General features: G+C 58.3%; 4 protein-coding genes across 4 annotated transcripts; 3 read left to right on the top strand and 1 right to left on the bottom strand.

Annotated features, from left to right (window-relative positions):
• Positions 1-4,108: 4,108 nt before the first annotated feature.
• TMCO6 (transmembrane and coiled-coil domains 6) lies at positions 4,109-10,909 on the top strand. The gene is made up of 12 exons (XM_075715367.1): positions 4,109-4,193; positions 4,878-5,002; positions 5,234-5,343; positions 5,485-5,668; positions 6,445-6,549; positions 7,206-7,291; positions 7,858-7,974; positions 8,640-8,751; positions 8,830-9,004; positions 9,139-9,233; positions 9,801-9,968; positions 10,443-10,909. Exons 1-12 carry the CDS (start codon positions 4,109-4,111, stop codon positions 10,605-10,607), a joined length of 1,527 nt encoding a protein of 508 aa, XP_075571482.1. The 3' UTR covers positions 10,608-10,909.
• A 44-nt stretch (positions 10,910-10,953) lies between these two features.
• Positions 10,954-12,449, bottom strand: NDUFA2 (NADH:ubiquinone oxidoreductase subunit A2). The gene is made up of 3 exons (XM_075715368.1): positions 12,346-12,449; positions 12,086-12,192; positions 10,954-11,146 (listed from the first exon to the last, which is right to left on the bottom strand). Exons 1-3 carry the CDS (start codon positions 12,447-12,449, stop codon positions 11,055-11,057), a joined length of 303 nt encoding a protein of 100 aa, XP_075571483.1. The 3' UTR covers positions 10,954-11,054.
• Positions 12,450-12,613: 164 nt separating this feature from the next.
• On the top strand, positions 12,614-21,829 carry IK (IK cytokine). The gene is made up of 20 exons (XM_075714866.1): positions 12,614-12,660; positions 13,476-13,542; positions 13,781-13,873; positions 14,365-14,424; positions 15,025-15,192; positions 15,277-15,391; positions 15,633-15,703; positions 15,816-15,862; positions 16,124-16,287; positions 16,407-16,515; positions 16,968-17,007; positions 17,418-17,643; positions 17,999-18,017; positions 18,506-18,584; positions 18,866-18,946; positions 19,514-19,571; positions 20,017-20,105; positions 20,277-20,385; positions 21,092-21,126; positions 21,561-21,829. The coding sequence occupies exons 1-20, from the start codon at positions 12,645-12,647 to the stop codon at positions 21,586-21,588; spliced, it is 1,674 nt and encodes a 557-aa protein (XP_075570981.1). The 5' UTR covers positions 12,614-12,644; the 3' UTR covers positions 21,589-21,829.
• Positions 21,830-22,721: 892 nt separating this feature from the next.
• Positions 22,722-24,691, top strand: WDR55 (WD repeat domain 55). Its single transcript, XM_075715529.1, has 8 exons — positions 22,722-22,739; positions 22,816-22,958; positions 23,081-23,181; positions 23,260-23,347; positions 23,536-23,715; positions 23,842-23,941; positions 24,043-24,212; positions 24,376-24,691. The coding sequence occupies exons 1-8, from the start codon at positions 22,722-22,724 to the stop codon at positions 24,689-24,691; spliced, it is 1,116 nt and encodes a 371-aa protein (XP_075571644.1).
• The last annotated feature ends 141 nt before the right edge of the window (positions 24,692-24,832 follow it).

The raw sequence follows: 24,832 nt of genomic DNA, 5'->3' as shown, positions 1-24,832 counted from the left end.
GGGCACTGGCCGCCGGCCACCCCCCGCCTGACACCGTCTGCTTGCCCTGGATCGTTGAGCGGCTGCTGGAGGGGCACAGCCCGACGTTCCTGCTGCTGTGCATGACACTGCCAGGTAGCCCCTGGGACTTGGACGCTGCTTTGGGGTGCCCCTTCCCTGAGGTTTCCCCCCTACCCTGCCCCACGCCTGGCACTCGGTCCTTGGCCACTGCCCAGGGACACCTGCAGTCATCGGAAGCCAGATGCTGGCTCTGCTCATCCCCGTCAGCCCTGACCCTGTGCCAGGCACCGGGATGTCCCTGTGCTGGTGGACCCCTGTGGCCCCTGCCCAGGGCTTGCTGCTCTCCCAGACACCTCCACAGAAGATATCCTGGTGGCCCTGGGGCTGGCTGAGCGGGTGAAGGGGCTGGCCAAGATGATCTCAGCCACCCTCTGGGACCCAGCGCAGTGCATCAAAGGGAGATCCGAGGGCTGTGGACAGAGCTGCTGGCTGGAGCTGGCCTCCCCAAGCAGAAGATGGCCGTGACCCAGCTGTGGAGAGCCCTGCGGGAGCTGCAGGTGGGGTAACGCCCCTGGGCACTAGGTGGGACCAGGATGGCACTGATCCCCGCCCTGCAGCTGGATGAGGTCTGGGCTCCGTCCTGGTGTCGAGACCCTTTTCCGGCACCGAAGGCAGGGGCTGGGGGCTGCCTGCCTGAGAGGCGAGGCAGTGCGGGTGGGATGCATCCCTGGAGCTGTGCCATGCCTGGAGGTCTCCAGCACCCCAGCAAGGACCCCCAGACCCTTTTTTCCAGGTGCTGAAGAGCCAAAGGTGGGAGAAGAAGCAGGCAGCAGCCAAAGTGCGCAGGACAAGTCAGATGTGCCAGCCCAGTGCCAAGGTGGGCACAGGTCAGGCCACAGCCCCCTCATTCAGGGACAACCCAGGCACAGGAGAAGCCCTGAATCCTGGCTGCGTCCCCATAATGTCTCCACCTGCTCCCACTGGACCAGGTCTCCACAGGGAATACAGCGCCGGGCCAGCAGCCTGGGACCCAAACACCCCCGACCGGTGCCAGCCTGGAGCCAGCAGCTCCAGAGCGTGGGGACAGGCACGCACCCCATGCCCGGGTAGCTGATATGTGGGCATGGAGCATCGCTTTACATGGTGGGAAACGGCTTTGCTCAGGGGCTGGAAGAGGCCTCAGTCCTTTGTTTAAACTGGCTTCTACAGGCCCGCCACATCACACTCGTTCTCCTTCCCTCTCCCCACCCAGGAATGGGTGCCAGCGAGAGCAGCCAGGGAGGGGACAGTCGAGCCCTGGGTGAACACAGGGCAGGGTTCACTGGAGGAGCCCTCGCCGAACGAAGCACCACAGTTGTGGCCACTGACCAGGGGTGACACGGTGAGTGGGAGCCCACTGGGTCCCTGGCTGCTGCTCCTGGGCAGGGGCAGCACCCAGGGCCTGCAGTCCTCTGCACCGGCAGCCCTGGGTCCCCAGGCTGTCTGAGCTGGCTCTGCCCTCTGCCAGGCAGGGAGCCAGTGCCAGCCACGCCCGTCCCTGGTGGTCCAGTACGCCCTGGCCAAGGCACAGAGGCAGCAGCCACGGGCTCAGCACTGTTTGCTCTTCCAGCAAGAGCTGGGGGACAGGGCAGTGCCAGGCCAGGAGGTGACCAGGGAGGTGGGCATGGGAAGAGAGCCCACCGCTGTGGGCTCCAGACTCTCCTCCTTCCCTGGCTCTGCTCTCCCAGGGCAGGGCAGCCCCAGGGAGCAGACACACCCCAGAGCTGCCCTGTCCTCGTCCCTGTCCCCTGCAGTGGGACACAGCTCGCTGGCAACAGGAGGTGGCCACACTGGGGCTGAGCCTGGAGGCAGCACGGAGGGAACGGGAGGTGGCCGAGTGGGACCTGGAGGCCTTGCTGCAGAGCCACCGTCCAGAGAGGCAGGCCTGCAGGCAGCACCTGCTGCAGGTGGGCAGGGAGGGCTGGGATGCACCTCCAGGCTGCCAGGACCGTGCCAGGCAGCCCCAGGTGTCCCTGCAGGTGCTTCAGGACCAGCAGCACCTGGAAGAGGAGCAGAGGGAGGTGCTAGACCGCCAGCACCGGGTGCTGCTGCAAGAGGTGCTCCGGGATGTCACGGAGCTCGCCGCGCACAACCAGCAGCTGCAGGAAGCCAGACAGCTGGGCTCGGCCGATGCCACCACACAGTCACCTGGAGCCAGCATCTCAGGGTGCTGGGCACTGCTGCCCTGGCAGGCAGGCAGGATGGAGTGCCTGCAGGCCCCTGCCACCTCAACCCCTCCTCCCTGGAGTGAGCCACCAGCCCTGATGCCAGGGGACCAGCCAGCCCCAGCTAAAACAGTTACACAGGGCAAGGCCTCCTGTCCTGTCTGCTCCGGCTGCTGAGAGCTGCTCCCTGCAGAAACCTGGCATCAGGGAGGGTGCTTGCTGGCAGGAGGGGAGCGCTTTACCCCTCTGCCCCCACGAGGAAAACCCTGCTCTGCTATTGGGCACGTGCCTGCGGGAGCACAGGCTCAGGCACAGCCCTGCAACAGGAGCAGAGCAGATACAGTGGGAGGCCTGGTGGCCCCTGGGCTGCTGCTACGTGGAATAAAGCAGGTGCCCCTTCACTGATGAGTGTCTTCAGGCTCGGACATGCCCCTGGCCCCCAAACCTCTGCCAAGCGAAACAGATGCCTTCCTGCAGGGAGGACAGACACATGTGCTGTTGAACTGCAACTTTAATAACGGTGTCCAGAGCCAGAGGCGACTTCTGCCTGCCAGGAACTCACTAGCCACAGCACTGGTACAAATTTGGGTGCTGTCTCCCTTTTGGGGGGCAGCTGAAACAGTTCCCACATACGCCTAGTCCCCATCTGCTCCGTGGGGCCTAAGGACAGCCGCCTTTCAGCCACGGGGTGGGGCAAGGGGCGGGCTGAAAAACCACACTGAGAGGTGGGGAGAAGTATCTCTGGCTGTGGCATGAGGCTCTCCAGGCAGCAGTGCCCAGCCCCATGCAGATGGCTGGTACCTCTACAGACCTGGAGGGAGAAACCCTCTTCCCCACCTCACTCGGCGCTCAGAGAGGGCACAGGCCAGGGAGGGGTCACACAGCCCCAAGGCTCCCCTGAAGCCAAGGGCTAGGGATCAGCTGGGCACGGTCAGATGGACGTGGCCCCCCTGCCACAGGGAAGCACCACCCACAAGAGTCAAAACAGCATCAGACCAATGCTGGCCAGGCAGCGGTCATGCAGCAGGGGGGCTGCCTGCGTGCAGAGTGTGCAGCACAGCAGAGCTAACTGCTGCAGGAGCATTAACAGGCACAAGAAACAGGTGCGCTCTTTGGTGCAGGGAAGATGGGGTAAGCAGCTTGAGAACGTGATATGCCTCATGAACAAGGTGCTCAGGACGCACCCGATCACGCAGGAACCCCGTGGCACCGAGCCTGGCCAGGTTGGAGCAGGGCCCAGCTTCCCCCCTGGAAACAGGGACAGGGCACTCCCCTCCTCAGCGCCCCTCCTCCGGGGGCCCCCTGCTAGTCTTGCACCCTCCCACCAGTAATGACTCCCTGCAAACACTGGGGCAGGGAGGCCAACGGCCAGAGCACCGCTGTGCTTCCAATGCCAGCCCCAGCACAAGCACTGAACACCCCTGAGGAAGGACTGAAGACTGCCCTGGAGCACGCAGGGCAGGAAGTCAGCAGCTATGTGACCCCATAGTACAAGTGAACAGCAAGGCCGATGCATGAGATGGCAACGAAGAACAGGAGGGTGAGCTGCAGGTTGAACAGGGTGACGGACAGGAGGGCGTTTACCAGGATAGAGCAGGAGATCACGAAGAGCCTGGTGACGTTACTGCTGTGCTTCATGAGTCCTCGGGGGCGGCAGCAGGGCCCCGGCCGCCGGGGGCCGTCCCGGCTACCCTTCCGGGAGCTGCCCAGGCATCAGGCAGCGGAAACGGCAGCGACGGCCCCGCCGACGCCTCCGCGATCCGGCCCTGCCCGCCGCCCCGCCCCGGGCCCGGCCCTGCTCGGTCTCCTCCCACAGCCCTGCCCGCTCCGGGCCCTGCCCACCCGTTGTCCCCGCGGCCCGTCTCTGCCCGCCCCGGCCCGGCCTCCTCCTCCTCCCCGCCGCCATGTGGGGTCGGCGGCGGCGCGGGGCCGGGCCCAGCGGCGGCGGCGCGGAGGAGCTGCGGGCCCGGCGGCGGGAGCGAGAGGCAGGTCCGCGCCGGGGCCGGGGCCGGGGCCGGGGCCGGGGCCTGCCCGGGCGGGGAGGGGGCAGCGCGGCAGGACGGGGCCCGGGCCCTGGAGAGAGCTCTCGGGGTTCGGGGGGCTGGGCGGGCTTGTGGCCCCCGCGTGGGTGGCGGGGCCACTGGTGGGAGCCCCCGCGGCCGCCAGCTCTGTCCCACAGCGGGACCCAAACAGAGCCCTGGCCCCTGTCCCGTCTGGCCACGCATCCTGGGGATGGATGGGATGGTTGGCATCCGTGGGCTCCCTGCCCACTCGGGGAAGCATTTTACAGCCTTATTTTTTTTTTAATCCACGTGGCTTTTCTGCCCTGGATGCCCCGTTTCCTTAGCCACCTCCCTGTGGTTTGGGTTTTCCAAGGTCTTGCCTACCTAAAACCATCTTTGGGTCCCTCCTAGTGCGGCTGCTCTGGTTTTCATGCCTCTGTCCTGCCTTCATACCAGTTTGCCCAGCCATGGCTTCATGCTTTGATGCATGCCTGTCCCCACAGCCCTGCAGTGTGCAAAGTCTAAATGCAGTCACTGCCTCATGCATCCCTCCTGACTCATGTGAGGAGGAACTGGCAGTTAATCCCTGATAAAAGGAATGAGGCTTCTTGGTGGGATGGAGAAGTGTCTTGACGTAGGCAGGTGGTGATGGTGACCAATTCAATCACAGCTCTCAGAAAAGCCCGGCGGCAGGAGCAGCTAGTCAGCAAGCGGCTTCTGCGGGAGGACACCACAGCAGAGGAGCGTGGACAGGATGGAGCAGAGATTGTGCCGGACCCTCTCTCAGAGGATGAGGTGAAGAGCATGATGTTCTCCATGGTGATGAGGATCCCTGGGGTCTTCCCCAGCCTCTAGGTAGGGGTGGGTTTGAGATTGTTTTCCCAGTGACTGCCAGACACAGTGAGAAACAGTAAGGTTCTTTATGACCACCTTGGTGCCCTGGGTTTCTCTCTCTCCAGGATTAACGGGATGAAATCTTAACCCTGGCCCTGCTTGAAATTCACCCATCTTTTAATTTTTGGATAGGTTCTTGAGCTGCTCAGAGGTGTGCAGAGGGGTTCAGAGGACAGGAGAAGATCACTCAGCCGCCTCCGCTGGGCTCTGCAGAACAAGGACACTCAGCAGAAGTTTGTCAGGTCAGCCCAGGTCTGCCACTGCATGGCTGTTATCAAGGGCAGGTCCAGAGTGGCCCTTTGTTCCAGTCGTTGTGTGGGTGAGCTGGTGTATGGCCACGGGTGGGAAGGCAGGAGGTGACAGCACCCTTTGGGTTCCACCAGGCTGCATGGCAGTATCCAGACACTCATCGGGCTCTTCACCAGCAGCCTGGCTGACATGCAGATGGAGGCAGCCCGCTGTCTCCATGAGCTTTCCCACTCCAATGACCCTGCTGTGGCCGAGGCATGTCTGCCAGTGACCTCCTATCTCCTCACCTACCTCTCAGGACACAGTGTTGAGTTCACGGTAAGATCAGTGCTTGTGTTTGCCAGGGCTCTGGCACCTGATAATCCTTTGGTAGTGGTTGGGTGTTGACCTCTTTTGGCCAGCCTTAGCCAAACATGGCTCACGTAGGAGTGCTGGTGGGGAAGGGGCCCTCTGGAGCAGGACTGTCCCTGGTGCTAGCCCAGGGCAGCAAGGCTTTGTCTGGCCAAGTCTTGGAAATATGGAGACCCCCTTCACTGTGCCCCATCCCAACACCAAGAGGAGTTGCCCAAGAAGGGCAAAGCAGCGAACAGTTGGAGTAGCTCTGGGATGCCCGCGTGGTTTGCCAGCTGATGAGCAGTGCGCCTTGTACAGCACGCTGTGCTCCTTTGAGAAGCAGACAGGATCAGAGCTAAGGAACAAGGTGGGGAGCGATTCCAAGGTGATGATCACATTTTAATGCAGCACACAGTCAGTCTCCAGGAGAATACTGTGGAATTAGAGGGGTCTCAGGGAAATGTCATAGCAATAATTAAAAGCCTGAAAAACCTCCAAAGTAGAAGTGATCAGATCCCACCCTGAGACAGAGAGAAAAATGATAAATTGAAGCTGATACACCTGGGAAGGGGGGTAGCTGGAGAGACCATCAGTATTGATCTATGTTTACCCCTCTGAATACAGCTTCTGCCCCACTCAGGGGAAGTGTGTGCCCTAGTCTCAGGGTGCAGGGACCTAGAGGCCTTGCTGGCTGCCCAGGCTGGCCAGGGTCCCGCTGGGGAGTGCAGAGGAGGTGACCTGCTGTCTCGGGCATGTTTCAGGAGCTGTGTTTGTACACGCTGGGGAACCTGGTAGTAGAAAGCAAAGCTGTGAGGAAGCAGCTTCTGCCTCAGGGCATCATTCCAGTGCTGGCATCCTGTATCCAGGTGGGTGAAATAGCTCAGCCACACTCTTCCCCTGCCCCATAAGACACCTTTTCTTATGCCCTTTAGATGCTGGCTGACAGTACTGAGTTACCAGCCCTCCTTGCAGCTGTGGCCACAGGCAGAGACCCCTCTGCAGAGGGCTGTTCCCTTGTAGGTGAGGGTCTCTCATGGGCTCTCCTGCACTCCATTTTCAGGGCTCAAGTCACCACCTTGTGCTCTTCTCCAGTTGAATCTCTCATATCTGTAACTGTGGCTTGCCAATAAACAGTCTGTAACGGGGAGCTGCAGACTTCTCCCCTCTGCATAGCTTAGGTCTAGCAGGCATACAAGGCCAACAGCGTGAATGGGGCTGCTGTTGGCAGATCCAAGTGCCCAAAGCAGCACTGCTGCTGTGTTTGGGCTCCTGCATCCCTACAGCTGCAGCCCATGTGAGTGCAGGGAAGGGGTACAGCTCAGCTTTGGTGTGGCCACAGGTTGCTCTATCACTCCGAATTCCCTGCTGTGCCCCCTCTTCTCCAGGCATGGAGAGACTGTGCTGCTGAGCTGCTTGGTTTGGTGTCACAAAGAGGTGTCGCCCTCTCACCAGCACAGCAGCTGGCACCCTGGGATCCCCCATCTCTGTCATGCGGGATTAGCTTTGTTCTGTTTGATTGCAGTCCCCGCACGAGGCTGTGCTGGAAGGTCTGGGCTACGTCCTCTCGCAGTTCCTCCAAGCCAAGGAAGCCCCCACAGAGATCATACCGTAAGTCTGCACCTCTTAACCCTGCATCGGGATGGGCCCTGGGGCCTGGTGTGGTATCCATGTGCCAGGGACAATGATGCCTTTCCCATCCCAGTGATATTAATAGTTCAGAGCAGAATCCTACCAGAACTATGGAGGTTTTGTGCAGATCAGGGCATGGGGCTTGACTCTTTTCCCTCAGCCTCATCTGAGCAGACAGCTCTGGTATTTCGGTAAAGGACAGTGTTGAGCAGGGTAGGCTTGCAGGGAAATTCTGGTTGTATTCCTGTGAAGGAAAAGATCAGCTTGACAGCCCCCAGTGACAAAAATATCACCCAAACGAAGGTGTCCTGAATGTCCCCAGACCCTGCCACAGACAGGGATAACTTGTGCTGGGTCTTAGTGGTGCCTGAGGCTGCAGCCCTTAGGTAAGAGTCTCTTCCAGGTGTGTTTTTGGAGCATGTGGCCCCCAGTATGGGGGAGAGCAGCTCCCTGCTCAGTGGCCAGGGCTAGCGTCTCCCTGTCAGTTGTCTGTCCTGCTTGTGCTCTGGCCTGTGCCTCCATTAACTCTGCTGTTCTGGCCCCAGCTTGGTTCTGGACTCCGTTCTGCCCCAGCACATGCTTCGACTGGTTTGCTCTGGCCTCAAGGCTGGGACGGGAGCAGCCTTGGAGTTTGCATGGTGTCTCCACTACATCATTTGTAGGTAAACATGCTTTTCTCCTCATTTTGAGTTCCCTGGGGGCAGCCAAACAGAGAGGCACAAAGGCTCAGGCTCCTGTGAGGGGACCTGAATTGCCTCCCCTTTCCCTCAGGAAAGCAATTTCCCTGCCATCCTGGGCATTCCTGCTCACATATCTGAGCACACACATGCTGTTTGCAGGATCACTGAGCTCCTTTACAGCATGGTAACAGGTGATAAACCTGAGGAGGCTGTTTCTAGTCCTCTGAACCCCCCCAATCGCCTCCCCATGTCTGGAGTTGTCCCCCACGCTCCCAAGGCAAGCTCCCTGAATCTTCGCGCTTCTGGGGTTGGCCCAGCGTCACCTGGCTGGGCTGGTTGCTGCCAACATTCTCTACCTGCCCTGGTGGTAGATGGCTGCTCCAGTGCCATCTCTTTCAGCAACCCCAGCAGAAAGGAATGTGCGGGTACTCAAAGAAGGATTGGGGCTGTTGTTTCCAGACTCACACAGATAATTCCAGTGGATCCGTTTTCCATGGGCTTTTAAACTTTCTCTTAAGCTCAGAAACAAGCCCTATGGTGGTTCAGCAGGGCGCTCCAAATTTCCAGGTCCTGTCGTTTGGCGAGGGCTGCAGCTGTTTTCCCTCTCTGAGCGCCAAGAGCAACCATGCTGTCCCTTCCCTTTGCAGCCATACAGCCAACACAGCATTGCTGTCACTGGGGGCCTTGCCTGCCCTCACCTCGCTCTTGCTCGACCTGGCTTCTGAAATCCCTCAAGATGCTCCTGAGGGCCTGGAGCTGGTAAGATGCGGGCAGGGTGCTGGCTGTTCTTGGCATTGCTGCAGGGCCTGGCTAAAGGGCAGTTTCCCACTGTCACAGCTCATCTGCCCAGTGCTGCGGTGTCTCAGCAACCTCCTCGCAGAGGAGACAGGCTGTGAAGTCCAGATCCAGGACGAGCGCCTGCTCATCGCCCTCTTCCTCATCCTGCAGTGCTTCCTCCAGCAGCACCCATTCATAGCACAGGAGTGTCTCTGGCTGCTGAACAACCTCACGGGTGAGTGTCCTGCAGGGCTGTCAGCAGAGCCAGAGCTGCTGCCAGGACCTGCCTTGATTGCTGGCATCTTGCCTACAGAGACCTCCCTCAGAAACCTCGATTTTATTGACACGTTCTTTCTCTGCCCACCCTAGCAGACAAGCCCTTCTTCTGCTCCGCTCTGTTCTCCCTGGACTTGCTCCCAGCCCTGCTGCAGCTCCTGCCATGTTCTCAGATGGCCAGTGTGTTGGTAAGACCTTGTCTTTTGCCCCAGGTCTGGGGGGGAAGCACTGGACTTTCAGGAACGTGAATCCCACACACAGTGCTCAAGTTGGAGGTTGGCTTGGGGCGGTAGCAACAGCTTGGCGGAAGGTCTCATGTTGTGGTGGCGTCACCATCCGCCTCCCCAGAAGTCACCACCTTTGACAGTCTTGTCCTGGCAGAACAGGGGTCCCAAGGCAGAACTTGGGGCCAGGCATGCCAGCACCTGGAGTGGGCCCAGGGAGGCTGCTGCCACATTCTTTTGGAAGACCCTAAAGCTTTAGGGGGTCCTGGGGAGATGCTCTGCCAAGGGGTGGGCAGTACAGCTGCATCTGCTTGCCACAGGGATGAACAGTACCTTGGGGTGGGGATGGAGGCAGCTTTTAAAAAGCATTGAAAATCCAGCCAGTTGGTGGATACACAGCTTTGGGGAAGCACCTGGCAGGACCTCCAGGGAGGACACAGGGAGTTCTTTGGAGCCCTCCTAAGCCTGTCAATAATCTGCCCACTAACAAAGCATTCATTGCTCACTCTCTCTCATGGCGTCTCCATCCAGGTCCTGACAGTTCTGTGCAATATAGCGGAGAAGGGGCCAGCCTACTGCCAGCAGCTGTACCAACAGCCTGCCCTGCCCCTGCTGCTACCCACCCTCACTCTGCCCGACCCTGAAGTGGTGGGACAGTGCCTCGAGCTGCTGCACCTCCTCTTCCTGCACTGGCCAGAGGTAAGAGCCAGGGGTGCCTGCCCCAGAATCAAGCACAAGATCATAAAGCCAGGGATGGGGATTATTATTATTTAAATAGTACTGCCTTCAGTCATTGCCACGCTAGCCCCCCACTCCTCAGCACTCAGACACGTGCCTGAAGGGGGGCACTTGTGTGATGCAGAGGGTGAAAGCCCTTCTTGTGTCGCTGGGGAGTTCCTTTTTCATTGACAATGACTGGTTTGGGGCAGGTTGGTTGTACTATTTGAGGTTATTATGGGGGGATTCTTTTGATTCAGTTGTGCTTACTTCAAGATCTGTGCAATCCCGGCCAGCAATCAGCATGGCTGGATTTACCTGGCTTGGGACTTCAGTGTCAGGTAGGGCTCTGGGGCATTCCTTCAACCCCACTCCCTGGATTGTACAGTGGTGGCTCCGGGCAGACAGGATCAGCTGCAGCAGCCAGCCAGCTCTCACTCCTCTCCCCTCATACAGGCTGCTACTGACTTTGTCAGGCAAGGTGGGCACCGGGCCCTTGAGCAGCACCAGAGCACCCCAGAACTCCAGGAGCGAGCACGAGCACTGCTGGACATGGTTGGGCAGCTCCTGGGAACCTCTGTCTTCAGTCCCTGCCACACCATATTGTCTGCCTTCTCCTAGGCCACGCCACACCACCTCCCTTCCCTCCCCCTGCTCTCCAAGGAGCAAACCATTTGTTCACCCTGTGCCCTGCTTTCTCAAGGGCTGGTTAGGGGTCTAACTGCTAGCTGTAAGCACCAGTGCTGGCTGCACAGGGATGCCGGTCCTTAGCAAGATATGGCCGTTTCCATCTTTGTCACCACCTCATAGCTATCAGCAGGCTGCCACATGACTCCCCAGCGCTTGGTGCAGGGGCAGAGCAGAGCTACAATCCAGGCAGATGGGGAGGTGGTGTATAAACCCTGCTGGATCAGCTGTTCCCTCCAGCATCTCCTTTTGGCTTTAAACCCAACATGTGAAGCTCAGGGTAAGCACGTTGCATTTATGTGATTGGTAAGTTAAAGATACATGTTTTACATTAAAGATAATCAGTCAAGTCTTCAGCACACGCATATTTACTGTCTGTCTTCACACCTTACTTTTCACAATGTTCTCCAAGGCCTTGGCCACTTCATCCACGGTAAGGTTGTTCAGTGGCACGCTTTTCTCCTTGCCAAACTCTGCGGGAAAGACAGAGTGAGAGAGGGGGCAGGTGCCTTGGTCCTTTTCTGGTGCAGGGGCAACCCAAAGCCCTGCTTTAGGCTTCCCAACTGTCACTGGCATCACAGCCCAGGCTCCCATCACCACCCTTTTGCATCCACCACTCCCCAGTGTGCCTCCCTGTGCCCAAGTTATCGTTTCCACCTTCTCTTTACTCTCAGCCTTTCCCTTGGAGAAAAGCCAATGTGGCCTAACACGTTTCTTTGCCTCTTTTTGTTAGCTTTTCCTGCACAGCAGCTGGGCAGAGGCCACCACCACATCCTAAAGGAACCTGGTGGCCTTCGGCCTGCTCATATCAAGACGCTCACCAACACTTAAGTAAAATAGTGCTGAAAAACTTGTTGTTCCTACAGCAGCCTCTACCCAGGGGTATATTTCCCTGCAAGTCAAATACAGACAAGAGACAGGCACTATACCAGCAGGCTCTACTGGCCCATATGCTCACACTGGGAAACTCATGCTTAAAGAGTCATTGCATCTCTTTGAAAGAAAGTTTCTAAATTACTTTTGTCCAGCCCAGATAACTTTAGGAAGAAAACAAAGCCTTTATAGTGGGGCTTTTCTGCTCCCTCCTTGGTGTTTCACCAAGAATGCAGTGAAAAAAAAGAAAAAACTGAAACATTTTTCTGTATAGGAATCCTACAGGGATGGGAGTTCACAGCCACAAGCTAGCAACCACCTTCTGAGCTGCAGGTCCCTTTTTTTGCCTCCCACCAGATCACACAGCAGTATCGCATTTCTCTGAAGTCAATCTCCACCTTGCCTCATGGACAGCTGCTCCCTCTCCATCCGTCCTTTACTGTAATCCCTGAACACCGTATTTACTGCAGAGTGCGGGCGCTGGCGCTCGCTTTTAGCTGTCCTCTGGCGGTACTTCCCGGCGGACACCCCCCACTTACCGTACCGAGCCCAGAGCTTGGGCTGGACACCGGAGCACTCACGGATCAAGATGGGGAAGTCGGGATTTGCCTTCTTCAGGGTCACATAGTGCTGCTCGATGAAGTCTCTGGGGAGGGAAGGAGGAATGGCGTATCCCCGTGGCTGAGTCCACTGGGCCCGGGCACATGGGGGCCGGGCACTCTGTGGGCAAGCCAGTGCCTCACTCCCAGCCCCCTTCGAGTCCGCCCGCGGAGCAGCTCCCCGTCCCCCGTCGGCTCACCTGACGCCGCGGCTGCCCGCAGAGCGCTGGCACAGGTGAATGCGGAGCTCCCGCAGGCTGCGGCCCAGCCCACCCCCGATGCCCCTCACAGTCACCGCCGCCATCTTCTCTCTGCTCCTGACAACAACATGGGGGCGTGGCTTCAGCCCCTGCTAATCGCAGCGCTCGCCAATCGCAGCGCCCGCCGGCCAGCGGCCTGCCAATGCGGACGAGGGGCGGGCCGGCCGGCCGCGGGGGGTGCTGGGAAGGAGAGCGGCAGTGCCGGGGGGCCGTGGTGTGGGGTTGCTGACGGGGGCGCGATGCCGGAACGCGACAGTGAGTGGGGTGGGGGGGCACCCCGGGGGCCGGGCTATCTGACCCTTGGGCGGGGTGGGGGGGGGGGGGGGGGGGGGGGGTGCTGTGGCACTCAGGAGAGTGGGGGAGCAGCCCGGTGGGGGGAGCGGTGTAGGGCCCACCCTCGGCTTGGGTCACCAGGCTGCGGTGGTGGAACGGGGGGACCCGCCCGGGGGGGAGCACAGGCACAGCTCCACCCCCAGCCTGGTGAGAGGAACAGCCCTGCTGGGGGAAGGGGTACGGTGACAGCCTTAGGAGTCGGAGGGAGGGGACCTCCCGGGATGGGGCTCCGGAGCAGCCCAGGGAGTGAGGAGATGCTCGGGGAGAATGTAGGGACAAACCGGGGGGGTGATAGGAGGTAAGCCTCTGTGCGGGGGATTTACACTGGGGTACGTTCAGGGGATGGGGCAATAGGGCATTTCTGGGGGTGGAGGGGATGGAAGGACAGTCCCGGGAAGTGCGGGGGATGGGACATGATACCCCCGGGGAGGCACAGAGGCCCCGTCCTGGGGGAGGCACTAGAACACCCGCTGGGAGGGTGCAGAGTCATTTGGGTTGGGGGGGTGGCAAGGTCTCATGGTGGACAGTGATTCCTGGACCCCTTAGTCCCATGCACCCTGCTGAGACCACCCCAGGGTGTCAGTGACCTGGGCTTGGCAGAGGAGCGGGGTGGTGGGCGAATGCTGTTCCCTTCTGTGGTCCTGAGCAGGAATCGGGCTGCAAGGGTTGTGGGGATTAGAGGGGGGTTGAAGCCATGCAGGCAGGCTCTGAGCACTCTCTTTCCTCCTGTCCCCCAGATGAACCATTCTCCAACCCCCTGGCCCCTGATGGCCACGATGTGGATGACTCGCACTCCTTCCACCAGTGAGTACAACAGTGGAGCACCAGAGTGTGACTGGACCAGGACTATGGGGCCCAAGGCCGATTCCTTCATCTAGAGGCTGGGAGTGACTGGTGCAATGCAGCCTTTGGGCTGCCTCCATGGGGTCCCACGTCTGACTGTTGCACAGGACGTGCTGGCAAACCTTCTGCCTCCTCGGAAGCTGTCAGGCTGCAAAGCTTGCTGAAGGATGATGATTTCTGTTTCTTCTCTTTCTTGCAGGTCCAAGCTGACCAATGAAGACTTCAGAAAGCTTCTCATGACCCCACGGGCTGCGCCAACATCTGCACCACCATCCAAATCTCGCCACCATGAGTGAGTAGGACTCTATTTCACAAGACTGTGGGACAAAGCATGTCCGCTTTCTCTCTGGAGCTCCATTCCTGCCTGACTCTCTCCCTCTGCACATTGCAGTGAAGTACCTAAAGGGGCTTTTGCTAATGAGTGTGCAGACAGGGCCCAAGGAGCCGACCTCAGCCTTACTTTCTGCTTGGGTCCATGCAAGCTGTACATGTGTGTGTTAAGTGGAGAAACAGGTGGGTCATAACTGCTGTAAATAACAGAGCGAGTCTTGGATGGCTGTTAAGATGCTTTGTGCAGGAGGCAGATTCAGTTTTTGTTCTGTGAAAATCAGTGCTTTCCGCTCCTCTCCCTGCTGACAGAGTGGAATTAGGGAGAAACGGGACTGTACTCTTCCCATCTTTGAGCATCTCAGTGCCCTGCTGTGTCTGAAGGACTGTTCTGTCTAGCTTCCTGTGTTTGTATGGCTCTGCAGACTGTACATGTGGTTTCTCGCCCTTTTCTAGGATGCCCCGGGAGTACAATGAAGATGAAGACCCAGCTGCTCGCAGGAGGAAGAAGAAAAGGTAAATGGAAAAGTGATGCATTGGGACTTGTCTTTGTACATCATGTCACTCCCATGGAAGCAGCTTCTGAGCTCTTGGGTTACCAAAAAGGACCCTAAGTGGCCTGGACTATTTTGGGGCTTTGGAGCCAAGCAGAGCGAGAAGAGCTTAGACTGAGTGACAGTCACTGCTTGTGGGAACAGATGTGGAAGGACAGCAGCAGGATGGGGGTGAAGCTTCACCTGCAGAAGAAGCGGAAGAGGCTCTGTGGGTGTCTGGCAGAGCAGGGCAGTGGTGGGACATCTGCACTGGTGACTATGTCTTTTGGGGCACAATCTGCACAGCAGCCCTGCACTTGAGCTCTTCCCTTTGGAAGGGAAGACTGAGCTCCTCTTTATATATATATATATATATATGTATATATATATATAGCCTCAGTATAGCAGTTTCATCTTGTCCAGTGTCCTCCAGGCATGTGTGTCCCATGGTGCTTTAGTACATTTTTGGGGAAGGGGTTGGGAGCAGAACAGGCATGTGTGGGGCCTTGGGGGTGGTTACCTGACCAGTGCATCAAAAGCGTGAATGTGTCACTCTAACACTGAGCTGTTTTTCCAACCCCAGCTATTACGCAAAGCTACGTCAGCAGGAGATAGAGCGCGAGAGGGAGTTGGCCGAGAAGTACAGGGATCGAGCCAAGGAGAGGAGAGATGGCGTGAACAAGGACTACGAGGAAACAGAGCTGATCAGCACAACTGCCAACTACAGGGCTGTGGGGCCGACAGCAGAGGCGTGCGTGAGCCTGCGGCATGGCCTTGTCTTGCTAGCCTGCTCCAGAGGGGCTGTCTCATAACTGGCTCCATTTTTGTTGCACAGGGATAAATCAGCTGCGGAGAAGAGGAGACAGTTGATCCAGGAGTCTAAGTTCTTGGGTGGTGACATGGAGCACACTCACTTGGTGAAAGGTCTGGACTTCGCACTGTTGCAGAAGGTGAGCATAGATATCACCATGCTGCTCTTCTGCTACCCTGTCTGCTCCCACAGGCAGAGAGGGTGGGCAGAGGGTAGTCATTGCCACTTTTGGGTGCTTCAGTCTTGTCGGTGTGGACTTCTCTTTCTGGGAAAGATTTACGAAGGGTTGGGGAGCTGGTGGAAGTGGGCTCATTGGTTCTGATGGGCAGCAGCAGCATGGATTGATTGTTCTGTAATGCATGGATTTACTCTGTGGCCAGGTACGGGCTGAGATTGCCAGCAAAGAGAAGGAAGAGGAGGAAATGATGGAGAAGCCACAGAAAGAAACTAAGTGAGTGGTTGAGGATTTTGCACTCCTGAGTGCAGCTGCCTCCCAGAGAGGAGAATGCAGAGGAGGCATATGCATAGCATAATACTTCTGTTTCTTTTCTGTTTCTGTTCAGGAAAGATGAAGATCCTGAGAACAAAATTGAATTTAAGACCCGGCTGGGTAAGACTGTGTGGATGTTGGCTGTTCCCCACCTTATGTTGTGCTGTGAATGTGGGGGAAATCCTGGAGGGTGAATGGAGGAATGAAAACGTTTAGTCATTGGAGGGGGAGAGTCTGAGGTGTAGGCATCCTGAAATTGAGAGCTGGAGGAAGCATGTCTCCTAGGAGGTGACTGATGTTTCTGATAAACTAAATATGTTTGCTATGGGCTTGTCTGTTGCTCTCGGAAGAGCAGCTCTCCCACGTTTCCTTCCCCTCCAGGTCGTAATATCTACCGCATTCTGTTCAAGAACAAGGCCTACGAGCGGAACGAGCTGTTCCTACCAGGGAGAATGGCCTACGTTGTAGATCTGGACGATGAATATGCCGACACCGATATCCCAACCACACTGATCCGGAGCAAGGCTGACTGCCCCACCATGGAGGTATCCAGCTAGCATCCAGGTTGCTTGACCACATTGGTCTGAACTGGCCAAAACAGGTCTTGCCAGGAGGGGCTCCCTGTCAAGGGAGTCAGACGCTTCCTCGGGAATTTCTCTTTCAGGCACAGACCACACTGACCACCAATGACATTGTCATCAGCAAACTGACGCAGATCCTCTCCTATCTCAGGCAAGGGACCCGCAACAAGAAACTCAAGAAGAAAGACAAAGGTAGGAGTTGAAGGGAACCAAGTAGTAGGACTTGGGATGTGCTTCAAGCATTGAGATGTGTTTGTTTTGGTTTGCTGCATTCTCCTGTGCCATGAGACAGTGGGCTTAGAGGACAGCAATTTCCTATAGCTCCCCAAACACAGCATCCTGAAGGCAGGCTGTTCTGTGGCAGGACCACAGCGGACTGGCTGCTGAGAAATTATAGCTGCAAGGGCGCCTCATGCTGCTCTACTCTTCCTGGTTAAGATCCAGTTCCTTGGGGAAATGTCCTCTGTTGGGGAGGGACAAAATGGCTTCCTGAGGGGGCTAAATGTGATGTGGTAACCAAAGACGAAGTCAGGACATCTTCCAGGCCTGCCACTCTTGGGGCTTGGAAACCTAATTGCAGACAGGGAAACAGTGCAGGTGGCGGAGTGGATGATGTGCTTCTCACTGCTGTTGTGTCCTTGCAGGGAAGCTGGATGAGAAGAAGCCCCCTGAAGCTGATATGAAGTAAGTGCCTCCCTGCCCATAGGCTGTGGGGTCACAGCTCTCTGCCTTAAGGAATGTCTTTTTGGCCCATCACATTCAGAGAGGGCTTGGGTTTAATGCTTCTGGAGCAAGCTGCGTCTTTGGACCTGCGGTTTGTAGGACAAGGCTGGAGGCAAGCTCTGGTTTTTATTTCAGGTTTGAGGCAGGCAAGGGCTCTCTGTTGTCCTGGACCACACGAAGCAAGTCCAGGCAGCAACAGAGAGCAGAAATGCAGCAATACTTCTGACAGATGTAGAAGCCAGTTCTAGTGGGCATCCTTAGCTCTTGGTGTTGGTGCTGTGTGCTCCTTTATTAGGTTCCAGTTCAAAGGGAGGTGGTTGTGGCCTCTTCTCTTGCAGTACCCATAACTGCAGGCTCTTTTCCACTTCTAGCATCTTTGAAGACATTGGCGATTATGTACCCTCCACTGCAAAGATGCCACGGGAGAAGGAGCGGGAGAGGTACCGTGAGAGAGAGCGTGACAGGGACCGGGAGCGTGACAGGGACCGGGAGCGTGACAGGGACCGGGAGCGGGAGAGGGACAGGGAGCGTGACCGTGAGCGGGAGGAGGAAAAGAAGAGGCACAGCTACTTTGAGAAGCCCAAGGCTGATGATGAGGTGAGCCTCTGCTTGTGAAGCTTGGACTGTCCCACCTGATCTCTGCCCTTTGGGGAGCGCAGCTTTGGGGTTGATGGGGTCACCCGGTGACTGTGGTTGTCTCTGGTTGTGCTCCCACATGTGACAGTGTTTAAATCTTGCTGAGCTCTGTCTCTCCAGCCAGGGAGTGGTGGGTGGTTGGGTACTTGTCCTCTCGTTCAGCAAGTAAAGCATGATTAGCACAGTAGCTTTTCTGGTTCAGCACTGTGTGTTTGCCATGGAGAGTCTTAAAGTGGAGCTGCAAGTCATGCAGCACTGTCGCTTGCCTTCTTTCAGCCCCCCCGGGTGACATGGTATCTCTTCCTCTTCTTTGCAGCCCACAGACATCGAGAAAGGTGAGTCCAGTGGCGTGGATATTTGAATGAGGCTGGACGTTTGAGCGAGGCTGTACGGGATTGCAGATTTCAGAACTGCTTGGCTCGCTGGCCTGCGTGAGCTCCCTATTCTCCCAGAGACTGCTGTGAAGGAGGGAATTGCCTACTGTGAGGGTTTTGGGATGAAGAATCTTGTGTTTACAGGCTGCTGCATGCCAGCCTGGGTTGAGTGTGTGTGCAGATCCTTCCCTGGCTGCAGAGCAGCTCAAACAACCTTATGCTGGTTGTAAGCTGAGGAGGATTTGGAGTCTCCTAGGATCAGCCTGCCCCTGTCTGTGCTTGAACTGGTTTGCTGCTCCTTGGTGTTCTCCTGGCTCCTCCTCTTGTCTTGATATGCAGCCTGTCCTTCTGCCTGTTTAGTTAGGCAGAAGGGGGCTCTGCCCACCCCATGTGTATTGTGGTGAGCTGTTCCTCCCCCAAAACTCAGCCTGCTGCTCTCTCTACCCCAGGACCCGGCTCAGCCAAGGAGCTCATCAAGTCCATCAATGAGAAGTTTGCTGGAGCTGCTGGCTGGGAAGGAGCAGAGTCATATCCTTTACTGTCTGTGCCATCCTGGCCGACTGCAGGGCTGAGCTTCCCTTGCAGGCAGGCCTTGCCCAAGCATGACTGTGTGGCTGTCCTTCCTCATTTGGGAGGGCTCTTCCTCCTGTAGCAGAGAAATGCCATCCAAACCTTGCTGCTCATATGCCAAATATAAGCTCTGCAGCCTCCGATTCGGTTGCATTAGGGCAGGAGATGGCTCTTTGGCTGGCTGTGCTCAGCCCTTAGCTGTAAGGCTGTGTGGTGGTGCTTTCTTTGACCGCTGTCACATTGAAGAAGCCAGAAGATAAGAAGCAGCTGGGGGACTTCTTTGGCATGTCAAACAGCTACGCCGAGTGCTACCCTGCTACGTAAGGAAGCAGCAAGAAGTGCGGGTTGGGAGCAGGGTGTGCCGAGGGGCTGCTGTTGTCTGGCAGCAAGAATTTGAGTATCAGCCCCACTGCTTGTTGGGAAGAGTGGGCCTGGCTTTGTCTGGGGTTGCAACCTACTGTCAAAATGCTCCCCGAGTCCTTGGTTCTGGCAGACCTGGCCTTTTCTTAGCTGGTCTCTGCTATAAATGGCTACCTGGAATCTGCTGCCCCTCAGTGCCAGGGAGGGGCTGAGGTGGCTGGGAGTCTGACAGGTTCCCTGGTAGTTCATGTGCTCATTGACCTCTGGCTGCAAAGCAGTCCCTCGGCAGAAGAGGAACAGCTTTCAGCCTGCAGAGTCATCTTAGGAGCATTTGCAATCTTGGATGCCCTTGTGGTACAGCTCACCCACAGGGATTGCAATTGGAGGAACTTCTCCCTGGTCCAGGAACTGAGTGTGTCCTGTCTGAGGCCACAAGAGATAGCTCCCACCAGCCTGGCTCCAAGGTCCTAATCCATGTCCCCATGGACCCACTCTGAACCCTTTCCTTGCTTTTCTTTTCTTTACAGAATGGATGATATGGCTGTGGACAGTGATGAAGAGGTGGACTACAGCAAAATGGATCAGGTATGCCATCACCAGCTTTTTAGGACCAGCCAGTGAACTAGGCATCATTGCAGGCTGAGAGGATCCCACTGGAGAGAAGCAGGGTTGTGCAGAGGGGTTGAATGCCCTGGAGCTGGGTGTTGAATGTGTTTTGGGGTTTACTGATCTGCTGTATGCCTGTGTCTGGGTGGGATCTGTTGTCCCAGGGAGCAAACATGCAACTGTCTGCACTTGACCAAGAGGTGCTGGGTACGTGTGCTAGTCCGTCTCAACTCCCTTTTCCACAGAATCTCCTGTCTGGGGCTTCCTGGGGAGGGGATCTCAGAGCCAAGGCCAGACTATGTGCACAAACCCATTGAACAGGGGCCAGTGGGAGATTGAGATCTTGCCTGGGCATGTGGGGCTGCATGAGAAGCCCTGGTCAGCATCAACTAAGGAGCTGCTCTGAGCTGTTCTTTTGCCGCAGGGTAACAAGAAAGGACCTCTGGGCCGCTGGGATTTCGACACCCAGGAGGAGTACAGCGAATATATGAACAACAAAGAGGCTCTGCCCAAGTGAGTGCAGCCCTTGCGAAGGGGGCTGATCAAGGATTCTGGGTGGGATGGCCATGCTGGCCAAACCTGGGTCCTGGGGGAGCTTTAAAGCAAGAGGTTCCCTGGTGTCCGTTCCCCTGGCAGGCTGTGGATCCCCTGCAGGCCCTGAGCTCTGTCTTGCTCCTTCCCCAGGGCAGCCTTCCAGTATGGGATCAAGATGTCTGAGGGACGCAAAACCCGTCGCTTCAAGGAGACAAATGACAAGGCAGAGCTGGATCGGCAGTGGAAGAAGATCAGTGCGGTGAGTGCCCGGTGCTGGGGTATCATCTGTTTAGGCTGTGAGCTGCCAGCATAGCCCAGGAGAGCTCCCACCTAGTCCTGCCCTTGCTGTCCGAGTCATGGCTCTTTGGTCCAGCCCATGTCCTGGCAGCCAGACACTGCCGGTGTGCGTGTGTGGCAGGGCTGACTCTAAAAGCTGGATTTGCTCCTTGCAAGAGCATCAGCCAACTATGTGGGGCTTCAGGACTGCAGAGGCATTTGGACCTGCATTTGGAGCTTCATTTAGAGCCGTTGCCCTGGAAGCAGTCCTGATCGGGGGCTTTTTGCTCCAGCCTCTACAGCAGATGAACATGTCCAAAACTGGCAGCTCAGAGCCATCCAAAGGGACTTGGAGGGGACAAGGCATGTTTAGCGGTTTCCTGTTTTCTAACTGGCACAGAGCTGGGGGTTCTCCTGGCAGGGTGAGCTGGCCATGAGCACCCCAACGGTATGGGGTGGGCATGGGGAAGGTGAGAACAAATGGTCTTTGGTGGCCAAATGGAGCAAAGGCGGAACAGGCCAAGCTTCTCCGGACTTTGGGCAGCTTGTGGACAACTTTAGCTCACCTCAGCTTGCTCTGGCCTGGCTACAGCTCTCCCCGGGTGTATCTTGCACCCTACAACCCCTCTGCTGTGGTTGTGGGCAGCCAGCTACCCTGAGGGTAACGGGACTTTTTGCTTTCTCTGCAGATCATTGAGAAGAGGAAAAAGTTGGAGGCTGATGGGTTAGTAAAGTTGTCTCTGCTCTGGGCTCGGCTGCAGGGCAGTGCTGGGGCCTGGCTGTCTCCTGCCACCTCACCCAGGGGCTGCAGGGGGCAGAGACCTCCCTGCTGGCTCTCAGCAGTGGGTCTGGAAGGAGAGTGGAAAACATTTTGTCCCTTCACAGTGCTTCTGCCCTGCTCAGCTCAGCAGAGCCTGCAGGGCACCTCTCCCCTGGGCTATGGGCGGGTGCTGAGCAGACCCCAGGGCCATGTTGGGGCTGGGCTCTTCCTTGACCAGACAGTTCTGCCCTATCTCGCTGGGTGCCCTGAGGAGCTGTTACCCCGCCACTGTTCTGTGGGGTGGAACTGTGGACCTCAGTGCTGAGCTCTGGATGGGAGGGGGACAGAGCTGTCTGCCCTGCATCCTCACCACCATCGTGCCCTTCTGTCTCTTCCAGGGTTGAGGTGAAACGTCCCAAGTACTGACGCCTCCGTTATCTTCTCCTTCAGCTCCTGGAACCCCAGCCTGCTGGATGCCACCTTCCCAGAGCTTGCTGGTGTGCTCTTCTTTCCCCCCATGCTGTCTACTTTCTGCTCTGGGCTGGGCAGCACATGCCCCACCCCAGCCTTGCGTTCTGGGTCTGTGCTGAGGCTCTCCCCTCCAGTGTTTTCTGTACAGCCTGTGATGTGTAAATGTTGTAGCCATAATAAAACTGCATTAAATTTTCTTGGGCAGAGAGAAGGTGCCTGGGCTGGCCTCAGATCAGCAGGGGTGCCAGGGCTCCTTCTTCCACCCACCAGGCCCAGGAGGGTCTCATGGGGCAGGTCCTAGATAAGAATGTTTACTGAGGGAGCCTTTTAGGGTGGGGGGCAGGCAGTGCCTCACAAGTCCTGAATAAAATTAGCAAATAAGCCTATTTGGGGGAAATAATCCCAGCTGAGCAACCTCTGCCTCAGTGTGTAGGGGAAAAAATGGGACCCTTGCGTAGGGTACAGCAAGAGGAATGGCCTGAAGCAGGGGACTCATACTTGTTCCCCTGTGCAGCTGCTGTGACAGCTGGCAGCAGTGAGGCTGTGGCGGGGCTGCATGTGGCACGGGAGTGGCGATCGTCCCGACCAGCGGTGGGGTGGATGCAATTGGGCCAGCACCAGGCAAAGCTTGTCACTGCAGTGCAGGGTCAGCAGGGAGCTGGAAGAGCCCCTCTGGGCGAGGGTGGGGGCGCTGCTGGTGACCCCTGGCTGGGCTGGGGCCCTGGGCTGGACCTTGGGGTGCCCTGCCAGCCCCAGCCCTTGAAAGGGGCCGAAGTGATGCCCCCTCCCCTGCGACGCAGGGAAGGAGGCCATAGTGTTCTCCGTGACGAAAATTAGCTCGTGGGGGCTCCCACTGCCGAACACCTAAAAAGCAGGAAAAAAACGAGGCAGCCGAGAAAAGACCGGGGCGATCCCCGGCACAAGGGGTTTGTGGCACACCGAAGTAACCGCTGGGCTACCTTCAGCCCACGCGAGGCAGTCGGCGCGCATCGCTAGAGGAGCGCGCCCTGCGGCGGGCAGGCCCCATGCAAATGAGGGGGCGGTGCTATGCAAACGCACACAGCGCCTGCGCCTAGCGGGGACGCGGCATGGCGGCGCCGGGGGAGGTGAGCACGCGTGGGGGCAGCGCGGCCCCGGCCCCGCCGGCCCCGGCCCCGGCCCCACCGCCCCGCTCTCCCCCAGGGGTGTTCGGAGCCAGCGGGGAGGGAGCCACGGCTGCGGGACACCCCCGAGGACATCTGCTTCGAGGCGACGGCCAACGCCATCGCCCTGCACCCGGCCAGGCCCCTGCTGGCGGCGGGGGATGTGGACGGCGATGTCTACCTGTGAGTGGGGGCTCCGCCCGGGCGTGGGGCGGGTGGTCCCGGGTATAGGGACTGCTGGGCACCGGCCGTTGGAGGTCCCCGTCCTCCCGCGGGCCCCAGCAAGCCCGACCCGATGCTGGCAGGTACTCGTACTCCTGCACTGAGGGGGAGAACCGGCAGCTCTGGTCTTCGGGGCATCACCTCAAGTCGTGCCGGGACGTGGCCTTCTCCCAGGACGGGCAGAGTGAGTGCGGGGGTCGTGGGGTGGTACCGGGGCACGGCAGGGGACACCGGGGCTGGGGGCGCTGACGCGGCTCTCCAGAGCTTTTCACTGTGTCCAAGGACAAGTCCGTCCACGTCCTGACAGTGGAGGAAGGACGGCTGGAAACGCGCTTCCCCAAGGCCCATGGGTAGGTCTGCACAAGCAGCTTGTCCCGGGCAGTGACTGCTGGGGCAGCGTCCCCTTCTCTCCCCTGCTGGGGCCATGCAGCCCTAAGATGGGCAGGCAGAGGCCAGAGCATCATCCTCGATGCTCTGGGAGCCATTCGCCTGCAGCAGGAGCCGTGACTGTGCCATCATGAGGCCGGGGTCTCTGCAGCTCGGCCCTCAACTGCGTGCTGCCCATTGATAACCATGTCTTTGCCACGGGTGATGATGGTGGGGCGCTGAAGGTGTGGGACCTGCGCAAGGGGGACGCCATCTTGGAGGCCCGTCAGCAGGAGGAATACATCAGCGCGATGGCCGTGGATGGTAATGGGAAGATCTTGCTGACCGCCAGGTACTAGGGGCTCTGTGGTGCTGGGGTTGAGCTCCCCTGTGCCTACACAAGGCCTTCCCTTAGGGCTGGGAGAAGCACCCTGTGCCATGTCCCACGCTCATGACATGCCCCTTCCATCTCCCACAGCGGTGATGGCACCCTGGGTGTTTTCAATGTGAAGAGGCGGCGCTTTGAGCTGCTCTCGGAGCCACAGAATGGGGACCTGACATCTGTTGTGCTGCTGAAGGTTGGCACTGGGCCCCTGCCACGGAGCAGGATCTTGCGGATCCCTCCCCACACTCCCGGTTTCTTGTTCTGCCTCTGGCTACTGTCCTCCGTCTTGCCTAGAGGGGGAAGAAAGTGGCGTGTGGCTCCAGCGAAGGCACAGTCTACCTCTTTAACTGGGACGGCTTTGGGGCTGCCAGCGACCGCTTCGCGCTGAGGGCTGAGTCTATTGACTGCATGGTCCCCATCACGGACAGCATCGTATGTGTGGGGTCCCTGGATGGAGTCATCAGGTCAGGGGGATGGGGTGGGGTGGGGAGGGAGGGTGTGGGACAAGATCAGCCTTGGTTAGGAGCAAAGGAAGGGAGGGCATGCCAAGCCTGTGCTGGTGTGGGCAGGTGGGCTTGTGGTGGACCAGGGCACCACCTCCCTCACTGGGGCCTGCCCCATCTGCAGGGCAGTGAACATCCTACCGAACAGGGTGCTGGGCTGTGTCGGGCAGCACCTGGGGGAGCCCATTGAGCAGCTGGCAGTGGCCCCGGGTGGGCAACTCCTGGCCAGCTGCGCCCACGACCAGAAGGTGAAGTTCTGGGACATCTCCGCCCTGGGGGGTCTGGTGGTGGACGACTACCGAAAGAAGAAGAAGAAGGGGGGCCCGCTGCGGGCCCTCAGCAGCAAGGCGGCAGGCAGCGGGGAGGACTTCTTCGCCGATCTGCGGGACGAGGCCGAGCCGGAGACGGCGGCGGGGAGCGACAGCGACGGCAGTGACTGAGAGGCCGGGGCCGGGCCGGGCCCAAGCCCGGGAGCGCCGCCGGCCGCGGTGCCTCCCTGCCGCGCGGGGTTGGCGCTCTGGGCAGCCGCACCCCGTGGGCGGGGTTACCCCCGCACGGGCGGGTGCTGCCGTCACCGTCAG

The sequence above is a fragment of the Pelecanus crispus genome, chromosome 8, assembly GCF_030463565.1.
Source record: "Pelecanus crispus isolate bPelCri1 chromosome 8, bPelCri1.pri, whole genome shotgun sequence".
NCBI classification, from domain to species: Eukaryota; Metazoa; Chordata; class Aves; order Pelecaniformes; family Pelecanidae; genus Pelecanus; species Pelecanus crispus.
The sequence above is the reverse complement of the archived record's forward strand: the minus strand, read 5'-3'. Positions and strand labels throughout refer to the sequence as shown.

Coding starts and splice junctions, on each gene's coding strand:
- WDR55 (XM_075715529.1), top strand. Junction 22,959..23,080: donor GTGGACGGCGATGTCTACCT/GTGAGTGGGGGC, acceptor CGATGCTGGCAG/GTACTCGTACTCCTGCACTG. Junction 23,716..23,841: donor AAGATCTTGCTGACCGCCAG/GTACTAGGGGCT, acceptor CATCTCCCACAG/CGGTGATGGCACCCTGGGTG.
- IK (XM_075714866.1), top strand. Junction 19,572..20,016: donor ACTACAGCAAAATGGATCAG/GTATGCCATCAC, acceptor CTTTTGCCGCAG/GGTAACAAGAAAGGACCTCT. Junction 20,386..21,091: donor AGTGGAAGAAGATCAGTGCG/GTGAGTGCCCGG, acceptor CTTTCTCTGCAG/ATCATTGAGAAGAGGAAAAA.
- NDUFA2 (XM_075715368.1), bottom strand. CDS start 12,449: ATGGCGGCGGTGACTGTGAGGGGCATCGGGGGTGGGCTGGGCCGCAGC. Junction 12,193..12,345: donor GCGGGCAGCCGCGGCGTCAG/GTGAGCCGACGG, acceptor TTCCCTCCCCAG/AGACTTCATCGAGCAGCACT. Junction 11,147..12,085: donor CAAGCTCTGGGCTCGGTACG/GTAAGTGGGGGG, acceptor TCTTTCCCGCAG/AGTTTGGCAAGGAGAAAAGC.
- TMCO6 (XM_075715367.1), top strand. CDS start 4,109: ATGTGGGGTCGGCGGCGGCGCGGGGCCGGGCCCAGCGGCGGCGGCGCG. Junction 7,292..7,857: donor GCCCCCACAGAGATCATACC/GTAAGTCTGCAC, acceptor TTCTGGCCCCAG/CTTGGTTCTGGACTCCGTTC. Junction 9,005..9,138: donor GCTGCTGAACAACCTCACGG/GTGAGTGTCCTG, acceptor TGCCCACCCTAG/CAGACAAGCCCTTCTTCTGC.